Raw genomic sequence first — 20600 nt, forward strand, 5'->3', positions numbered from 1 at the left:
AGTAAGGCGTTAATTCACAATGCCCTCATATTACCAGAAACACAGTAGCACCGAAATATCCCCACTTCAGGTGTAAGTCAGGCTGATAATCCTCTTTCTCAAGCATCACCAGCTCTAGTCTCCCACTTTCTCTTTTCCTGTCTCGGTCTTCTTCCCAGTTCCCTCTCATTAGCTGCCAATCTGCTCTCATCCTTTCTGCACTCTACTCACAGCCTTGCTTCCCTTGAGGTCTCTCTGTCCTTCCTCCCCCCAACTTTCTTTCCTTTCCTTCTTTCAATCATAGCTTGAGTATCTGCAGGTGAAGCTGCCTGATCCCTCATTTTATGACTGAACTGGAAAGTCACCCAGAAATGATCATAGAACAAATAAAAATAGATCTGATGTGATGAGTTCAAGAGTTGAATTGAACTGCGTTGAAAACAAAGTTTTGGGATCTCAGAGAAGAAAGCCCAAAAGCACAATGATTAAAAATGAAGAAAAACAAAGATAAAACAGAAAAAAATTATGATCATGAGTTTGTTGAAAACAAAACCCTAGTTTTCACTTAATACAACATAAAATTAAAGAGAAATTCAAAATCTAAATTAGAAGATGTAAGTAGTATGAAAACTAATGTGTGCTGCAAAATAAAAAACAAAAAACAACGAATTTATTAATCACAGAGATGAATTTAAAAAAAACAATTGAACAGACATGCTGCTCTATTTATTCTGGCTCTGTAATGATCCGCCACCACTGCTGAAAGTCAAGCAACTCACAGCGGAGCATTCAGAATAGGCTTATTAATGAGACGGGGCTGCGGTAGATTACAGCTTTAGGGAGCTGAATGGCCGATCCAGACAAATAGAGAGACACAGTCACACAGACAAAATCTAGAAGGTCAGTTCTTTGGAAATATTCAGCGATCAACAGTATGTGCAATGAGAAACCTTCACATCAGTACACAGGAATATTAACACGACTGAGGGGATGGCAGAAAAAGACTCAAGTGAACTGTGTCAATAACTTCCTATCCCCGATACTCAATGGTTTGATCACCTGTCAGCAATTCTATCATAAACAAGGCCACAATAGTAACGGTGCTGGTGCTATGCATGTGTGAGGCTTGTATGTGAGTAACTTTGCATGCTTTGTCTTTATTGATCCACTGCCATGGGAGGGCTTGCTCTCTCGGTCATATGAAGGACACTAGACCCTGCTCTGCTCACCAAGTACTCATTATACCCCCCCCCCCTCCCCCCCCCCACACACACATACATATTTCTGTCAGTTGTGTGTTACAAGAGAGTGTGTGCTAATGTGTCTCTATTGGAAATTCCTAGGGAGAGTGTTTCAGTCATCGCTTACGCCTCAAACTAAAAACGGACACGGATGCCCTTGCCACGAGAAATACTGATGTGGTTATGCCATAAACTGCCAAAGCAGAATAGCAGCAGGATGGTGTAAAGAAATGCTAAAACCAGAATTCTTTAACATGCTAAAATTATAGAATTGTAAGACGAGTACATTTAAGGGCCCTAAAACATTATTTTCATAGAACTCTATCAAGTGGTCAATTGGTTTTTGAGGTCTGGATAGATTAGCAGAAGTTAGTCCAGTAGTTCCCCTCTGACTGGGGCATAATAGCTACGTGTGAGCAGGTGGAAGCATGTAAGACATATTATGGAACTTCATGAAATTATTAGCATGTATGACGTTTTCAAAGTGATGCAAAGAAGATGATTTGCAACTTGGGATTTTTCTGTGCATCTGTATCTGCACTTGTCCTGTATGTGGAAGCAGAGGGTGGCATTTTTATTTGTATGGAGAGATGAGTGACTCGGCAGCTCAGAGAGGGAATGTGCATTTCCACGGATGCTGACAGAGTTTAAATGTGTGTGGTCAAATGTGTCTGCTGGAGACTGATATGAGCTGCTAGAGAGCCTCTGACAGAGGAGCTGTGTGCGGCTATTCATTAAACGGGCATGATCAGCCTTGACTGCTGCAGGCTCACTGACACGAGCACTGTTATAAAGCAACAGGGAGGGGGTCAGACTCCATTTTGGCTCTGTTATTCTGTCATAATGAGGCATAACCCTGCTCATAGCTAAATGTTTTCCTGGTTAATGCATTAGACCAAGGGTGGCATTTGGACTGACTTCCAAAGAGGGCAATGGTGGAGGGAGGAGTGTGTTTGAATGAGAGCATGCAGCAAAGAGTACCAGCAACACAGCACTACAAAACTAGATTGTTCCATAACAATCCAATTTCTTTATTCAATTTTACTCTGACCCAATGTTCACGCATCGCCTTAAAACTGTCAAAAATACATTGTTGCCTATTGAAAACAATTTTCATACAAGATTTAAAGGTAATACAAACCCAAACATTATGAATGAATTAAGTAACAAAAATATTTCAAGCAATTAAACAACACCTTGGGAATGGTTTTGACCCATGGTTGCAGGTTTAGATAAAATATATAAACTGCATGACAGACAGAATTAAAATGATGCTTTAATATCATACATCAGATAATTCAATATCATGATTGGATTGATTTCTGTGATTTTCCACTCTGATCTGCTATTTTCCGTTCAGCCTGTTAATTTTTTACACGGGTTCTGTCATGTTAGGATTAACACGCTGAAACCAGCAGTCAGACCCTGTGCATGTAAAATACTACAATTACAAGGTCAGAGATGATACAGACCACACATGACACAAAACCATGGTTTGTGCAGCCTTGAAGCATTTTAACATTAACCAAGGTAGATTATTTTCTATGAGAACATCAATGTCTCCAGGTATTCACAGAACACAACTGATGCATGCAGCAACTTCACAGGTGCAACCATAAATTAAAAAGAATGATGCACAGTTGATAAGCATAGCCTCTCGCGTGGAGAGTTTACTCCTGCTGTGAGCTCAAATTGATATAGTAATCAGTAAAGAAACAGTGGCTTAAGGGCCTGGCTCTGCATGTCAGCTCTGTGTGTGTGTGTGTGTGTGTGGAGCTAAGCTAAGCAATGTTGTAACATCTGATTAAAATCAGTCTCCTAGCAGAACAATCATAGTGAGCAACACGGGGGTGCTTTGGCGTGAGAGCACGCACACACACACACACAAGAACCACAATGGGTAAAACACTCACTTAATCACACTCAACCATGCGTGATCCTCAGAGGGGGAGTCAGGCCACGGAGTTTGCAGCGCACCAACCAGCAGGCTGCTTTTAACACACACACACACGCACGCACGCACATAATACAGCCTGCGTGACAAAGACCTGTACATGATATCAGGTCAGTCGGACAAAGAAGGAAGCCAACCTGACAAAACTGCAGGAAGAGTAAGTGAATACTGTAATTGTTCGGTTCATTGCCTTAGAACAGACAAACGGCAGGTTGCAACTTCTACACCCAGTCATAATGTTTTATTTATAGCATCAATGGTTTCCATGATGCAGCGTTTACCTGAGGGAGGCACCAATGATGACGCAGGCGAGTCATCCTCGACACGTTGAGAATGATACCGCAAAAGAGACTAAAATGTAAAACTTTGGTTCAACCAAGAAGGATAATGATTGGTCAGGGTCATTGTAATATTATCACAGAGACCGAGCCAGAGTTGGATGGGTAAAGGCATCAGTGTGTTGTGTAATAGGAGCATATTTAATGTGCTGTGAAGCATTCCTGCTCGTATGTGTGGCAGGAAAAGGTGGGAAGCAGCTAAAGAAATCACTAAATGACAGATGACAACGGAGAGAGAAGGCAGAGTGTGGGCTGGAAAAAAAAACAGCGTGACATTACAAAGTGAATAAGATAATCAGACACATGTCCCTTTCACACTGAGATCCAAAAGCACAGCTGGAAAGAAGACGCTAGCTGGTTTTATAGTGAACCAAACAATGCTGACACAACGCATCACCAGTGTGGGATTTTAGATAGCTTGCCGGCCTTCCAGAAACAAAGGAGCCGTGCGTTTAACTACTGCGTCTGCATCTTGTGTGGTTCGCCGCACGCGTGCTCACCCTCCACAGACATCGATTTTGCTGTTAAAGCGCCGCTGCTCTCTGAGAGGGAAGAAAAGAAAGCCATGCTCTCCACGCCTCCATTTGCACATTTTACACATAACAGAGAGCTGATATAATGGCCACCTTGACCAGAGTGTATAAAAGAAGCTTCCCTGGTGCCACTGCACTATTGATCTCATCGTGTTGCTTTGAGCTCATTTCTGGGAGATCAGGCTGAGCGCTGACACAACCATCACTGTGCATTATGGGGATAAATGAAAGCCCACCATGTAGGGGCTGATGGGGGGGAGAACAAGAGGAGGTGGAGCAGAATGAAACAATCTGCTAAACAGGATGTTCAATCACCATTGCACTAGAATAGAGAGACGAGATGCAAGGAGGTTGAGAGGGAAAAGTCGATGGTGAAAAGTGTGAAAAGAATTAGGGCAAAAGGGAAAAGGCAAAGAATAAAGAGCGACTGGAGAAAACGTGAAGTGTGTGGTGACATCTGTGTGCGCCAATATGTCTCATGTGTTTGACAGACGGAGGATGAGGTGAGAAACATAGCGGGACCTGTAGGGGGAGGGCGGATGAAACCTGAACGAATGTGAGAAAAATGACGGAAGACAAAAAGAAAAGACTGCAAGTTAGCTCCAAAACAGATTGATAGGTTTTTGCATTCGGGAAACGATAAAACCTTTTTGTACCACTCTGAACGCCATCTTTGCCCCCCCCCTCACCCCCCCTCTTTTGTAGTTACTGACATTTTGTCCTCTGTCTCTATCCCTCCACCAAGTGCGTGAAATGTCACTTGATAGTTTACATGTGCAGAGTGAGAGCATTGGGACGCTGCTGGTGCATCTCCCTGCCTGTTCATATCTCACACCGCTGCGAGAGGTGATGCATGTTAACACGCAACTCGTACGTAAACAACATTTCTCATTACTGATAGCGTTGGATGGATGGAAGGATTTAGATCAAGCACTGTGGACACATGACCTGCAGAGGGCATCTATTGCATTGATTAAGTAACAATTGATCAATTTAAGCATAATAGTATTTTTTACCCGTTGTATTTATGCTTAGCATTGGGATTCGTATAAGGACTAGGATTTTGAAGCTGGGACATATTTGTGTGAACAAAAACCTTCACAATATCCTATAATGTGCTGACACGAATCCTTTGCATGACATTAATGCAGCCATGTGGCCCCACTGCGTGTGTGCTATAACATACCCTTAGGCGGCCCACTTCAGCCAGCCCATCTCAACAATAACAGGCTGAATCATGTAACAAATGTCAAAGTCCTGACCTTGGCATATGAAGTCACAATTTATCCTTGCCATTATATTTTGGAAGATGTGCATTAAGCGGAATTGTTTCAAGCCCCCCCCAAAAAAACAAGAAAAAAGTAAAGTTAGAACAATTTCATCAGGTTGTTTGTGCCGGGCAGCTCTCTCAGGGGCGTCGGACACATTATGAATGAAAATTAGATAATTGCCAGTAAATTTGAAACAGACTATAATTCAATGGGTGTCATGTAATTCCAGATTTCCATCTTCTAATCAGTCAATACAGTTGTATGTAATCCATCGATTTCTGGATCCCAAACCCCAAGGCAACAGCAAAACGTCAGCGTGGGCAGAGCAAGCGTGACTGAAAACAGGGCCGTCAAATCAAGAATGGAATCATAAATTCAAAAGTATCCTGTGGATTTTAAGAACGGTGGAGTCATTCATAAAAAAAGAGAGAATCATCTCACCAGTGTGGATTATTTTTGTCTGGTGGCCTACATTTCACACTACCTAAAGGATGACAGAGGAGAGGAGGGTAATTATTCAGAGGTAGCAAGACCTTTATGTCCTCACATTCACTCCTTCTCTCTCTGCGCTCTTCGTCCCCCCTCTCTTTCTTTTTGGGAGAAAGGCACATGATCCAGCTGCCACACTATGACAGAATGCAGAAATGGCTGCCTTGGGAGAGGAAAATGTGGGATATAGCCTGAGTGGGGGGATGATGAAGAATAGGGATTAGGGTGAGAAATTGATAGGCAACAATATGAAGGTCATTAAATAGCTAGGAATTTTCATAAAAAGATGAAAAAGAGTACATAAAAGAATGTTTGAGGTGTTAAAACTCATGCGTTGGGTGATTTTAACCTTCCAAGGTGATGAGAGGATAAGTAAAGCACGAGCTGATGATTCACTATAAAAGGAGGGCAGATTGTTTCCCTGGGACCCAAGATGGCTGCTGGTTGCAGAGATATGGTTTTCTATTCCTTTGTCTTCCTCATGTCATCCATTTCTCTGTCAAAGCCATCCGCTGTTTGTCACATCTTTCTCACTTTATCTCTCTAACAATCACACCTCTGTATCCCCATCTGCCTCACTTCCATTTGGTCTGTCTCTCTCTTCTTCGTCATCCATCCTCTCCTTCCATTGCTGCTCCCCTTCTTTGGGCTATTGGTATTCAGACAATTATCAGTTTCTGCAGGAGATGCTTACACACCTCTCCCCCCTCTCAGGTGGCCTTTGCAAGACTGACCCAATGCACTGTGTTAATCGGGTATCAGTCAGAACATACCAAGATAGAGGCCAAAAGGGGGAGGCGCGGGGCAGTAGGGATGGGGACTGTTGGAATGGAAGGTGGCTTGGAGGGCAAATAAAGGCACGCATGTGTTCATACACACAGTCAACCTGAGAGTGCATCAATCACTGTTAGACATGCCGGTTGGGCACACTAGCGAGAGATTGATGCTTTGGGAAACATGGAGAAGTCCTGGCTCCTGCATGGATGCAAGAAAGGAGGAGCCGAGTGTGTGTGTTTGCAACAGGAGGGCTCAGTGTGCAATTAAGTCCAAGTTGTGTGCTCGAATGCAGCTCTCATGGGACATCCACTTGACGAAAGAAGGAAGCGCTTCTGCGTGCTGCTTTTAAAGGATGTGGCAGAGAAGAACAATCCAACACATGAGAAGGAGCTCATCCGAGCGCAAAGCCATTCTCACAACAGGATCTGTTTGCCCTCCTTTATTCAGATTCTGAATGAAGCCATCGAGCCTGTTCCATGGCTGTAGCCACTGCCTGGAGAATATGGATGAGATCCTTGCCACACATACATCAGCCGGAACCTCACAAACAATAGGAAGCAGACAACCCTGCAGAAAGAGATATGTGTACAAAGAGTCTGGTCACATCCCACATGTACACGCAAGGGAATTTCAATGATGAAGTATGTGCCAGTGCGGTGAGAGGGAGAGGCAAGGCTATCGCCTCGGTAATCACATTACAGGCCTGCCTCAATTAGTCAGGGACCAGCAGCGCAGTCCAGCACTGAGGAGACGCAGGGAAAACAAGCTCACACAGAAATGTACATGTGTGCTCAGAACAACAAATTAGGACTTTCTTGGCCTATAAAAAAGACAGGAATGTAGCTGCCCTTTTTACAGGGTTACACTTAATGATGCAAGTAAAAGATATTTCTTCTGCCAAGGAAGAAATGTTTTTGTTGGTGTTGATTGGTTTGTCTTATCAGTAAGTAGGAATGGATGCAGCCTTGGGGCCTTTTGGACTTTAAAAAAAATTGTTAATAAGATGAGCTATTTAATAAATGACCATTACACTGGGTGGAAGGATTGGTATGTACCATAAACCTGAAAAACCTGAAAAACAAAGAATAAAAAGTTCATCTGTGATTTATTTTGTGAGGCAGGGCAGCACTATGACATCCATAAATAAAATTACACTCTTCTCACTTTCACATCACACTAAAGCCTCGTAGAGAACTGTTGAAGTCAACTATAATTTCTCCCACCTTCTCTGTTTCTTTCTTTCTTCTTTCTTCTTTCTTACTGGTCCTAATTATTTCCTGGTCATTTCATCCTCACCTTGAGCACCTGAATCTCTATCTTTTCTCTTATTAATCCTTCATTGCTGTCCTCTGGCTGCATCAAAGGTAACAGTCAGTAATATTTCAAAGAGAAACTAATATGCATATCTGGTGCCCTTTATTCCAGTCTGGATGAATTCATAAATAATTCAGTCAAAGTTGGATTCTCTTCTTTCAGACAACCTGGCAATCATTGGAAGGTGAGCACGTGTGTGTCCATATGTCACATTAGGAGTGTGTGTTCTCACTGACCTTCACAGTGCACTTCTGCTTTTTAACCCACTTTTATAAGGATTATCTGCATGGTGGTTCATAGAGCATCCAGACTATTTCCTGCTTATTTCCTAACCACGCATCCCTTCTAATCAAATATTTATAATTTAAAATTTTTAAAGAATGACCCCAAAAAAGGAGGAAGCATATTGTAAGATTTACTTATCAGTAAGCCTTTTTATGGACACGTTAGAAATTCACTTTCAATATGCACGAATTAATGTTCCGCTGACCTCAGCCTGGCTATCTGACACTTCAATCCATGCCTGCTGGCTCTCTGAGCGCTGAATCTTGCTGAAACTCCTTGGAAATATGTTCCTTCTCAGATTCAGAGCCGACCTGAACATGGTCTACCTTCTCTCAATAATCCATATACATGAGACTGCATGGTTTTAGAAGGGATTAATGCAAATACTAAGAGTCTCCTTCAGCATCAGAAAGTCTCAACAGACTGTCATATTCACATTTACATGACTAAAATATTTAGGAGAGAATATGAAGCTTACCTTTTTCTTTTGAAAATGTTGGCACAGTGCCCACATTCATTTTCTCCAACAATTCCTTTGTTTGCAGTTGTAATTTATAGACCTTCTTCATCAGATTAGGTCCATTGATTACCGGTATCTGCCAGAACTACTCTTAGTATGTTATCTTAGAAGTGCTAATTTGGGGAGATGTTAACTTTGATTGGTGGAACACTGGTTCTGATTATTTAAAGTATAGGAGCTTCAAGGTTATTGCAGCTGATAAATGACCCCAACAGACCAGATCCTAAAACTCTGTAAGAGCTTTCTAATATATACACAGTATCACCACCGGGTGTGGCAAAAGACCCAAATCCAATTTCTGAACATCAAACAGGCTTCCATCTTTTCAGGAATCATCACCTAATTACTCCAGATTGGCATGAACTACCATATTTCTTTTAAATACACCATGCAGAGGAACAGGTGGAGCGTTCATTGCTCCACCTGAGGAGCTTAATGACATCCAGCAGAGCGTGAAGCATCATCGGTCTAAATCTGGATTTGCGGTAAAATGTCCCTTTAAAGGATGAGACCCAGATTGAGTTGTGTTACATAATGAGGATTTCTTTACCTCTCCCCAATTTCTGCCGCTGTTAGAGGGAGCTAGAGAGGATTATGCAACACACATGCAAACACACACACACACATGTCTGTTGGTTAGCCAGGAAGATTCAGATGAGCGTGCATTTTAATTTGCTCTTTTGAATAAATGAATTCTAAGAAGTTAGGAAGCAGTAGCCAGAGATTTGCTTTGTTGTTCCTTGAAGAACAATTAAACAGAAAATGCGGGAGGGAGTGAGTCATGGTGACATTGAGGGGGGTCCAGTGGGACTTCAAAATGCCTGTCAGAGTTAAAGACCCTCTTTGCAAAACGTGCGAAAGAAATAATGGAATAAAGTGATTTGCTCATACCGTTTGCTTCAACGTTACATAACACGGATATGCAAATGCAAAAAAAAAAAATGCATACACCCTCATTCACACACACACAGCAGCATCACTAATTATCACAAACACATGCTACGACTCTTTTTATACGTGGTCCTGTGCGTGTGTGTGTGTAAATAGTCACGATAGGTCCTGTATTTACATATTTATAAATATAGCCCAGTAGCAATTTAGAAAACATGCAACTCCAGGTTTGTACAGAAACAGGAAGGAGGGCAAGAACCCACAAAAACACCAAGCTGTCAAATGACAAGGGATTATTTTCTCACATTCTGTGTGTCTCTTTACTGTCAAACGGTCCAATTAAGCCAGACGTGATGGGTTTGACGGCATCGTAATTTGGAGCGCTGTCCATGGTGCTGAACAGATATCAGCGCATGATCCCAGAGGGACGATAGGTAGCCCTGTCCATGGTGCTGAAAACAGCTGCTGCGCATTCTGCCGCAGATGAAAACCACCTCCTTTTCGCTCTCTCTCTTTTATCCATCTACCATCCATCTACCATCTGTTCATCTGTCACTTCCCTTCCCCATCGTTCCTCTTCTTTGGCTTTTACCCCTCCCATCATTCACCACAATATTTGTGTCATATGAAGAGTGAAGAGTCAGAACCGCTAAGGTATCAGAACATGTCAAAACAACCCAATTATCCACTCCAATTTATAATGAAGAAAACGCTATTAAAGTTACTTAATTTCATTATATCAGGTGCTTGCACAAATGTTAACCAGCTCCTGATTCATTTTAAAAATTTAATTAACTTATATTTTAGTTGAATGTGCTCATTATTTAGTTTTAATTGATGCATCACCCTTGATTAAAACCCATTAATTTCACTTACGCAAAGAAGAAAAAAACATGTTCAGTAATAAATTCAACAGTTTGTTCTGTCTCTGGCTTATTCCCACAGTCCAAAATGTGCAATTCGGGTGATTACAAGGGTAATGATTTGTTTGTGACCATCCATGTGTGACTGTAGATGTTTAGTAGGTCTTTGTTAATAAAGTGCTGAGCAAACTGAGCCAAAGTTCAATTCATCCAGTATGTGGGCTAGAAAATAATAGTGTTATCCATGGGTAAGCCCTTATTTAACCTGAAAATGCAGTGTGTGGAAGAGAAAACAACAACGGACTGAGACTTCTTCACTGAAATCGGTCTAATGACGTGATTCCATCTCCACTTTAACACACAAACAAGGGTGACACCACAAAAGAGAAGCACAGAGTGGCCAGGACAAAGTTAGGCTTTCTAGAGATGTCATCACACTTTATTGGGGTGCCTATTGGGGTGTCAAAGTAAAAAGTCTAAGACATTTTACTGTGGAGAAAAACGTTCCAAGTATTCAGATATTTGTGTTTCGTGGATTATTTATTTGGAATCATCTTTTTACTTTCATTTCAAACTTTTTCCAGAGAAAAAATTCAACTGCTTCCATTTTAAAAACAGCCTTTTTACTTTTCTATTATCATATAATTTTACTGTTCAACACTGAGGGCTTTCCAACAACCTAAATGGACAGAAAATGCATGACCGTATTAATTTTTCCATCCACTTTTATATCTTCTATATAAAAAGGCAATTTATGTTTAGCGCCCATTCCATTATATTACAGCATGAGGTTTAAGTCAGGTTTGTGCACAAAAAAGACCTAGAACTGGCTGGGTTTTACTTTTTGAATGAGTTAATCAATACTTCTACTTTTGCCAATATCTTTCGAACGTGTACTTATACCTGAGTAAATCATCTGTGTACATTTTCCATATCTAACTTTCTTCTTCAAACACCTTTAAGACATATGAAATATCTCATCAGCGTCTGATATTAAACATCATGTTACAAATGAAAACCAAGCAGTTCGAATCTGATGAGGGCATTTACACTTTTTGTGATTTCCCGTCCCGATCTACATTTCTATCCTCTATAATCAAATTTAAAGACAGAAAATGATTCTAAGAAAAAACTGGAGTGAGTTATTTCTTTCATTGTGTATGGCCTGTCTCTAACATGCGACAAACAGGACAGAGGTTAGAGACAGGGAGGAGACAGTCGTAATATCAGGAGGAGACATATGACAAGAGGCTTGACAGAGAGAAATTGGGTGATGCAGATGGAAAGATAAGGAGACACATGACTAGAGAACTGTGAGAGGACTGCAAAGCAGCATCTGCTCATACTCTATGTATGTGTTTGCATGATTTAGATATGGCACAGCACGAAACCACCACACAACAAACACACAAACAACGGCTGGCGTGTATTTTCTCTCGCACAGATATTCATGATGAAGAGATGATGTCACAGACATGCCACACGCAAGGTCATTTCATTATGTCAAGTTTAACTGGACTGCAAATAACACAATAAATATGTTCAGTATCAAGAGAATATTAAATATTACAAAATTCCAAGGACATATTTAGCTGGTTAGCATTTTTTTTGTAACAGAAGTATCTAACAATGAATTAAGCTGCTGGAAGGACCTTTAACTTAAGAACAATGCATACGAAAATATATGTTGTTTATAGCTCAAAACTACATACTGTAAAAATCTGGGTATTTTGTGAAAAACTGAATTATATAAGTATTATATTTAGCATGTGGCATTTAATGACATCTCGTGGTGAGTTTATAAACTGCACTGAGTTGAACATCCCTCATCTCGACCCCACTAAAAATACTTCAAGGCTAGAGTTTGTTCTGTGCTCCTGCCGAGGCAAGGAGAACACGGAGAATAGATATCACAGTTTGTATTTTCAGTGGATGAAAACATTTGCATTATTGATATACTATTAAATTTCTCCCCCAAATCAACTCCAAACTGATCCATCAAATTGCGTCACTGAAATAAAATTAGATGAGATTAAATGAAAACAAAACAGTTTCTCAAGTAAGTTACATCTGAAAATTGACAGGTACCAATCGTCTGTCTGGATACTAAATAAGCTTTTCATATAAAGCCCGTCTCATGTGGTTAAGTTTATGTCATCTCTGAGCAGAAACTGCCATTCTGTTGTACAAATACAAAATTAGCATGTATTTTCTCTTTCGCCTAACAAAAAAGGAAGGAGCTAATTTGCCTAAATGTTGGAACCAGTTGTCGAAAGTAAAATATCTCAAGCTTTCATATTTGCTACAAATTACAGCCTCTAAATTTCAGTAACTTAAACTTCTCCTCAGCCGCCTCCTCCCTTTCCTGTCCTCTGAGTTCTCTTATTATTTCCTTCTCTTTTACTCAGAAGAAATGATACGACATTATAAGCCGCTCTATCCACTGTGCTACTTTTCCATTATGGCCTGCATGGCCAGCAGGATGCCAACTCTTAACCCTGTCAGCTTTACGAAACAGGCATACCCCCCCCCCCTCTTTAGTCTTCCCGACTACCTCCCTCTCTCTCTCTCTGTGCGTGTCAGACAGTAGTCATGTCAGAGTACTAAGGCTGGCTGAAGCACTTGCAGTCTGCCTCTTTGATGTTGAGCCCTGCTGAATTAGGCCGTCACCCAGCGGTGCTCTGCTCAGACACACTAGTCAAACTCACGCACAGTACGCTTGCAAGCACACGTATACAAAATCAAATGCATGAAGTATGGAAAGCATGAAAAGATAAAAATGAAGCTAAATACCTTTAATAGCAGGCATTAAAACAGCCACACATAATCTATTGTCTATTGTCATCTCTTTCTCACAATGAGATACATTCAAATATTGAGCCCTTATTATCATCTCCACTTCTATTTAATAAACTAATTGTGAAATTTTAAATTTCATTTGAAACTGTCATAACTGCACAATGTTTGGGAAAGTTTGGTGGTCGATTTCATGTAATTTCTGTTCAAACTCGTCACTAGCTTTGTCTGTCTGTTTGGTACTGATTAGGTGCATATTTATATCTGCTATAATGGTTAAATGAAATATGTGACCCTGAATATGAAGAGTAAAGTTTTAAGATCAAAACAATGAGCTAAAATCAGTCAAATAGATCTTTATAAATGGAGGAACCTGTAACCTGAACTCTGGTTGGATGAACACAACATCTTCCTACCGCAAATAATTCCTGCTCATTTACATGCAGTACCTCGCTCTGCTTTTGCTTCCATCAAACTATTTTTTGTTCCCGAGCAAACAGATGGGAGAACATTCATAACTAGATTTCTGAGGGTATCCACAGATTATGAAAACAAAAAAACAAATACTAAACAGCCGTCAGTGATTGGGACAGTGACTGAAAGGATATATCCTTATAAGTATAAGGAGTTCACCATTCATAGCAAGGTTTCATTCACAAATTGTGACATATGATAAATATTTCACATAGCAAATATTATTTACCAGTCTGTGTGTTTATGTATTGATTTTTTTGCTGCAGTTAGTTAGTTACTAGTTAGCTAATTAACTAACTAACTAACTAACTAACTAACAAATCCATAACTGCATTATTGTCTCAATTTGATGTATGTTAGTTACTAACTAACTAACAAACATAACTGCAGCTTATGGGTTTGTTAGTTAGTTTGTGATTGTGCTTTTCGATCATGCGGATAGATAGAAATGTTGCACCACATTTAAATGCAAACCTTGTCTGTCTGTCTGTTACTCCCTCAGATCATAACCATTTGAACAATGCAGCCTTGTCTCCCTTGGGTCCAGCCATGGCCTTGTCTCACCCGCATAATAATTTGGGAATCGGCTTCAACAAGTACACCTCACTCAAGGCCATGGGTAAGTAGTGTTTGACATTCGAAACATGTGTGCATATTCGAATACTTATCAGTAATGTAGACACATGACAGAAAGTAAACTCCGTTTGCAAAGATCAGTGTGAGCAAATACATCGATATTATAAAAAAAAGAATTGCTCCCATACTGATGTGATGAGAATGTGAACGAGAGAACAAGCATCTATTGGCTCATGGATTTGTTAAGAGTCTGACTCTCATCCAATCAGGAGCCTTATTTAATCACTGTCATGCAGAAGAAAGACACTGACTTCACTAATCTCCCCATAATAAATATATTTTTCAGGATGGCACGTTGTTGTGATCTAACACTTTACTCAGACACCATCAGTTAGCATCACAAATAAATTCGCATCAACAAAACGCTTCAAGAAACTGGAATTGTTGCCTTACAATAATGAAAGAAGCGCTGTGTTTGTGTTACGGACTCGTCATCTGTCTCAAGCCGGAGCCAAAGTAAATGAGTGCTAATGACAGTTTGCTTTTCTGGCAGCCGAAACTATAAATGAGCTGTCGAAAGATGGTATAACGATTGCATAAATTTACTCCTGATTACAACATAACTCATAATGCACTGACAACTCAAATGGGTCACTATATAAAGCTAGAAAACATTCAGAACACACGTCCACCAATTGTCCATTCCATTGTCCTTTTTAAGATGGCCTTAAAGACCAAGGAAGTCAGATTCAAAGTAATCTCTACTTCATTTTTGCATTTGTCTCTTTGGGATAAGATTCTCTTTCAAGCAGTAATCAGCAGAATACCTACGTAGATGAACGACTGTTACTTCACATGTATTTTCTTTATGAGCAAAAACCTTCTGGTTTGAGGAAAGAATTCAAAAGTCTTACAAAATAGGGGATTCTGCTGCAAGGAATTTGTCTTCATCATTTTTTTGACCTTGTGGTTCTATTTTTAATAGTGGCCAAGCATTACTCTGAACCCATGGAACACAATTTCAAATTCCAATGGTGATCCAAACCTTTGATGTTTTTTGAATTACTGTGAAATGTTTCTATTTTGAGGAAATGGTGCAGCACTAAGAAGATGGCTTCCGGGGTATAGATGTTATAACATATCTAATTAATCATAACAGATCATACAGTTGAAATTACATGATGAACGGGCCTGCAAATAAAGGAAAAACATGTGCCATGAATTTATATCGGAATTACTTACTTAGAAATTGCATTTAAAATTCCTTGAAACTTATTATTGTTGCCAAACTCAAATACCCATTGGAAAGCCCATCTTATGCAGTTATAATGCAGTGGCTCAGATTGGGCCCATGGGCCTTGCTTGAGGCTGCGAATGAAGAGAACCTGATGAAATACAGATGGAAAGAATAGAATACAAGAGAAGGTGAGAGAGGGTGAATTAGCAGATGGAGAGCCTGTGAAATTGAGAGGAAGGCACAGAATACAGCCACCGAGGACCCTGCTGTCAGACGCTCCTGCTGGCAGCATGTCTGGAAACACTTAAATGGACAGCAACAGCAGTTGTTGAGGGAAGGAATGGTGTGATTAATTTATCGTTTTTGTGCCGTCCCAGATATTCCCACTCTGTCCAGAGATTTGAACCAATTTTCTCTCAGATTTCGCTGCTTCAATTTGAGGTCAAGTCTATAGCGGCACAAACTGAGATGGTGTACCCAATCGATAAATAGTAGCCAATAAAAAGTAAACCTGAAGAGAACGCCAATATGCATGCAATGGCATATTGGAGAAACTCACTTTGTATTGGACCCTGAAAATGTAATTTATAACCTGTCCTCAGTGATGTACGCTGGCGTCTTTTGTATCTTCATGCTATTGTGACAAACTGCTGCCACGTGATGCAGGGGGCTGTAAAGATGAATACAAATCAGTCATCTTATTCCCTATCAGTGCACAACTCATTTATTTAAATCTGTTGCGCAATGCTACATTTATGTACTGTAACTACACCAGTGTGTATATTGCTGAATTTGTCATGTTAAGTGGGAATATTTACAGTTGGCCTTTAGGGTAAACTTGAATTAGTTGTGAAACCTGAGAGGGAAAAGCAGGTTTAGGGATGTAAATCTTTGACTCTGATTTGTATACATTAACTTCCACCTTCCTCTACAGCTGCTGCTCTAGAGGCCTGGAGTTACACAATAGACCTACATTTGTAGTGTTCAAGAAGCAATTACCAGACTGTGATGACACTGGGCAGTTTGACGTGTGTGTGTGCGTGTGCGTGTGCGTGTGCGTGTGCGTGTGCGTGTGTGAGGCTACTCCTCAGGGTGTTTTCTGATAATACAAGTATAAGAAAAACTGTTGTCAGTTGTCTTGGCCTGAATAAAACATAAGAAATCTATTGACAACAATAGTTTTAGATTAAAAAAAATAGTCCTCTACTAAAATCCATATTTAAGATAAATACCAAATAAAGCAAGTAATGTCCTGCTCGCAGACAGAGACGAGCACAAACAAGCAATCTTTGCTTCCCAACAGTATGTGGTCCATAAGCCCAGCGGTTTGTCTGCCGTCTCCACCCTGCATGCACTCTGCCTCACCCAAAGGGCAGCTGCAAAGAGGCCGTGATCCCCGGAGGAGCAGTAGGAGGTGTAGGAGGAATCACAACAGCCTCACAATTCACCCACTGGGCACATCTCCCGTCTGTTTGTTTCACAGATAACACAAGAGAAACAGATGCAAGCAGGACACGACTGTTAATTCACAGTCCCTAATAAATACTGGCTTTTATTCAAAAATCTGATAAACGCTAAATTTAATTACTATAGCCGTCACATTCATATTTTCTCCTGATTGTATATGTCAACATTCTTTCATGGGATGGCTGGTGCCATGGCAACATGTTCAATCTCTCATAATTTCTGTTGTAAATGTGCTGTCAAAATTTGAGCTTGCCATTCCAGTCAGATAGGAAAGTGTCTCGTTTGTTGAAAACAAGACAGTTGAAAACATTACTAGAAATATTTTCATTATTATTATATAAATATATATACATATATATAAGGACAAAATATTTCATACAAAAACCTTTTCACACATTAAATAAAATTTGAAGTATTATTTTTTCACCTGTAGGTTCAAGTTCAGTTTTTTTCCATAGGCACACAAGCATGATGCAAACTGCAGGCTGTGAACATTATTTCGATATCAATAATAATATAATCAATTCTTTATTTATTTCAGACCCAGTGCGGTCCATATCACACATATGATTTCAAGTGCTCTTATTATGAACCCTTATTGGCTTCCATAATTATTTTTTTTCAAGTTAAGCTTGAGACGATTCGGAAGTTCCTGTTTGCATTAACACCCACTGTCGGACATCCGCATTCATCACAGCAAATTAATTTCAACTGGTACTGCATCATCCGACTAGACGCCTGACATAATATTATTACATTGTTCATGTTTGGAATATAATCATGATGAGATCAGACACACAACCCCACAAATAGCACAGGCAAAAATGTTTTGTCATAAACATTTTGAACAAGCAGATAGTAGCCGTTTATATAATCAGGAAAACGGATGTTATTGTAGTGAAGATCTATAAGGAAGAAAAAAAAGACCAAAAAAATGCATCGTCTCACTTCTCTACAGGACAAAAGGACCAGTAATAAGCAAACAAGGTTGTTTGTGTCTTTAGGGCAGTGTGTGTGTGTGGGTGATGGGTGGGTGCTGGTGATGACTGAACAGCAGAGTCGAGTTCCACTCATGGAGCTTGTGCTAATCTGACGCGACACAATGAGCCGTTCTATTTTTATTCCCTACAAATCTCCCAGTTTGACACTCATTCACTACTTTTTGACTTCACTACTTCACGTGAGCCTCAATATCTCTCCCTCTGTTGTCTTCCCTTCATGGCCAGCGTGTACATAAATATCAGTCGATACATAAATGTGGTACAAACCTCACATCCTTGTGGTCACACACCCTGGAGGAGTCACCAGCTTTACATTGGCTTATTTGGTGTGAGTGATTTGCCTGAAGAGACAGTACGGGTGTGTTTGTGTTAGAATAATTCTGATGTTCATCATTATTATGCTACAATTACAGATGTGTCAGCTTCATTCCCACATACATCATTGCTTTAAGCACTAAATGTCTCAACTTTTCATCATCATAATTTAACCATGCCTCCGTTCCCTTTTCTCCCGTCTCTCTCCCATCATCCAGACACTGCTACGAGAGACTACTACAAGAGCTACCCGATGATAGATTACACTCACCGGCAGTCCCCTCCCACTTTCCAGCCAATCAACTTCCACCCCAAGGACAAACCTTTCTTCCCACCGCCTGATATCCACGCACCACTGGCCATCACCATCAACTCCTCCCAGATCCCTAAGCCTAAAATATCCAAGACGAACACCCACCCACTCACCTCCAGCTCAGCTTTCACAGCATGGGACCCCAGTAAGAGCCATATCCAGCACCCAGTGGTTGCGCACATGGCCTTCCAGGGGCAGCAGCATCACCCCATCCAGCAGCAGCAGCACCACCAGACGCTACACCAACAGAACAGTCGACGCCAGGCCTTCTCCAACAAGCGGCAGTTCAGCATCGAGACGCTACCCGAGCTCTTTTCACAACCGCTGGGCTATGGCCACTCGCCGCACATGCACCCGAAGCACAAGGGACTGCCCACCAACAGTAAGACAGAGGTCACTGTCTGAACATGCTGGTGAATGCGTGTTTTAACCGGAGGAGGCAAAATGGGATGCTCAGATATCTTATATCCACAGCTGTAAGCAAGACGCGAGGAAGTGAATATTGTGCATAATCAGGTTTTGTTTTTTTGTTTTTACATCTGCATTTTCCTCCTTATCAACAGGATTGTATAGTAACATGACTTTTGTGTACATTAAAACCAACTGCAGCAGCACATAAACTGTGAAGGTGGTGGGCTGGCAGGTGTTGGCCGTGACTCTTTGAACCTCACAGCTCTTTTGAATAATGGAGTGGCTACTCACTGTGTTGGCGCAGCTCGCTCCTTCTTGTCCTCTCATCCCACTTGCACTACAGAGACACTCTGGAGTACCACTTCGTACTGCAAACAAATGTTCAAATACCACATATGGATAGTATTTACCCCGAGAACCTCCCCAGACCCGGTTTATTCGCTGTTCTAGAGACTCTCTTTGAGAGGCTGGTTTCCCTGAAGACTTTGATTATGTGTCAGAAGAGACAACAACATTGTGTTGTCAGCTCCAGTTGTTCTGCAGCCCCGTTGGAGAATGCAATATCAGCCTGACAATGCTTACAAAGACGAGGGCAGGGGCGGGGGAGTGGGCTTTGGTTATTCATCTCATTCCAGGGTCAAATGAGATGAGAAGGATCTGAATTGTGCACACACATACATACTACACACTTGTCAAAAACGACAGAAGATTCCCAGCAGTGTCAGAGTCCACAGACCCCCCCCCCATGACACACAATGGACACGCTTGCTTCTCTACACACTGATGCTCCCGAACTGGGAAAGTGAATGAGCAAACTCTTTTGTATTTGTAACGGTCTGTTGTGCTGCTCATTTCGCTCATCATCTCTTGTGTGGAAGTTTACCTCTAAAGAAAACCTAGAATGTGTCACACAAAAAAAGTGAAGAAGGAGCCCATGTGTACAGAAAGGCCATCATAAGGTCATTGCCTCCTGTTTTCCTCTCTGCTACACATTGGCTTTCACAAATGAGACCGGGTTTGTGTCCCGAGAAATGTCAGCCAATGCTGCACTCGGTTGCACCAGGAAGTGAAATGATGGCATCCGAATACATAAGTATACATGTGGATCCTCCAAGGTCCATGTAGCTGTGTTCAGGTGATGAAGCTCGTCTGCAAGGACTTCATAATAAACCGTGAATGATTAAAATAGTGAAATGTTTCTGGATGTTGGAAGATGCATTATAGTAACATCTCCTCCCAGCATGGATAATCCTAGTCCTAGTTGTTTAATGCATGCGTTTACTGCCGCAGTTCTTACATAATCTGAGCGGCTGAATCCAGTTTTCATTGACTGCTTTTACCTGGGGAGAGTAAAAAATATCATTCTTGCTTTGTAATCATTCAAAGCCAGCAAAAAACTTCTAAATTGTCATGTTCTTTGACATGACAATTTATTTATTTTATTACTAAGTAGCATTTTGTGATTACTTTTTTTCAGTAATGTGCATTTGCTATTTATAATAATTTAGTAGATGTATTACATAAAATGACTCTCTGACAAAAGGAGTTGAGGGAT

At 40.8% G+C, this 20600-nt stretch overlaps 1 protein-coding gene across 1 annotated transcript in view; it reads left to right on the forward strand.

Moving 5' to 3' along the window:
• The window catches only part of LOC137913926 (protein shisa-8-like), a 44316-nt gene extending 25277 nt beyond the window's left edge, over positions 1–19039 (forward strand). The window contains exons 3-4 of the mRNA XM_068757546.1: positions 14228–14344; positions 18540–19039. Coding sequence (XP_068613647.1) covers positions 14228–14344; positions 18540–19039 — 617 coding nt within the window. The remainder of the gene's footprint in view (positions 1–14227; positions 14345–18539) is intronic.
• Positions 19040–20600: the final 1561 nt, after the last annotated feature.

This window comes from Brachionichthys hirsutus, unplaced genomic scaffold (assembly GCF_040956055.1).
Source record: "Brachionichthys hirsutus isolate HB-005 unplaced genomic scaffold, CSIRO-AGI_Bhir_v1 contig_850, whole genome shotgun sequence".
NCBI classification, from domain to species: domain Eukaryota; kingdom Metazoa; phylum Chordata; class Actinopteri; order Lophiiformes; family Brachionichthyidae; genus Brachionichthys; species Brachionichthys hirsutus.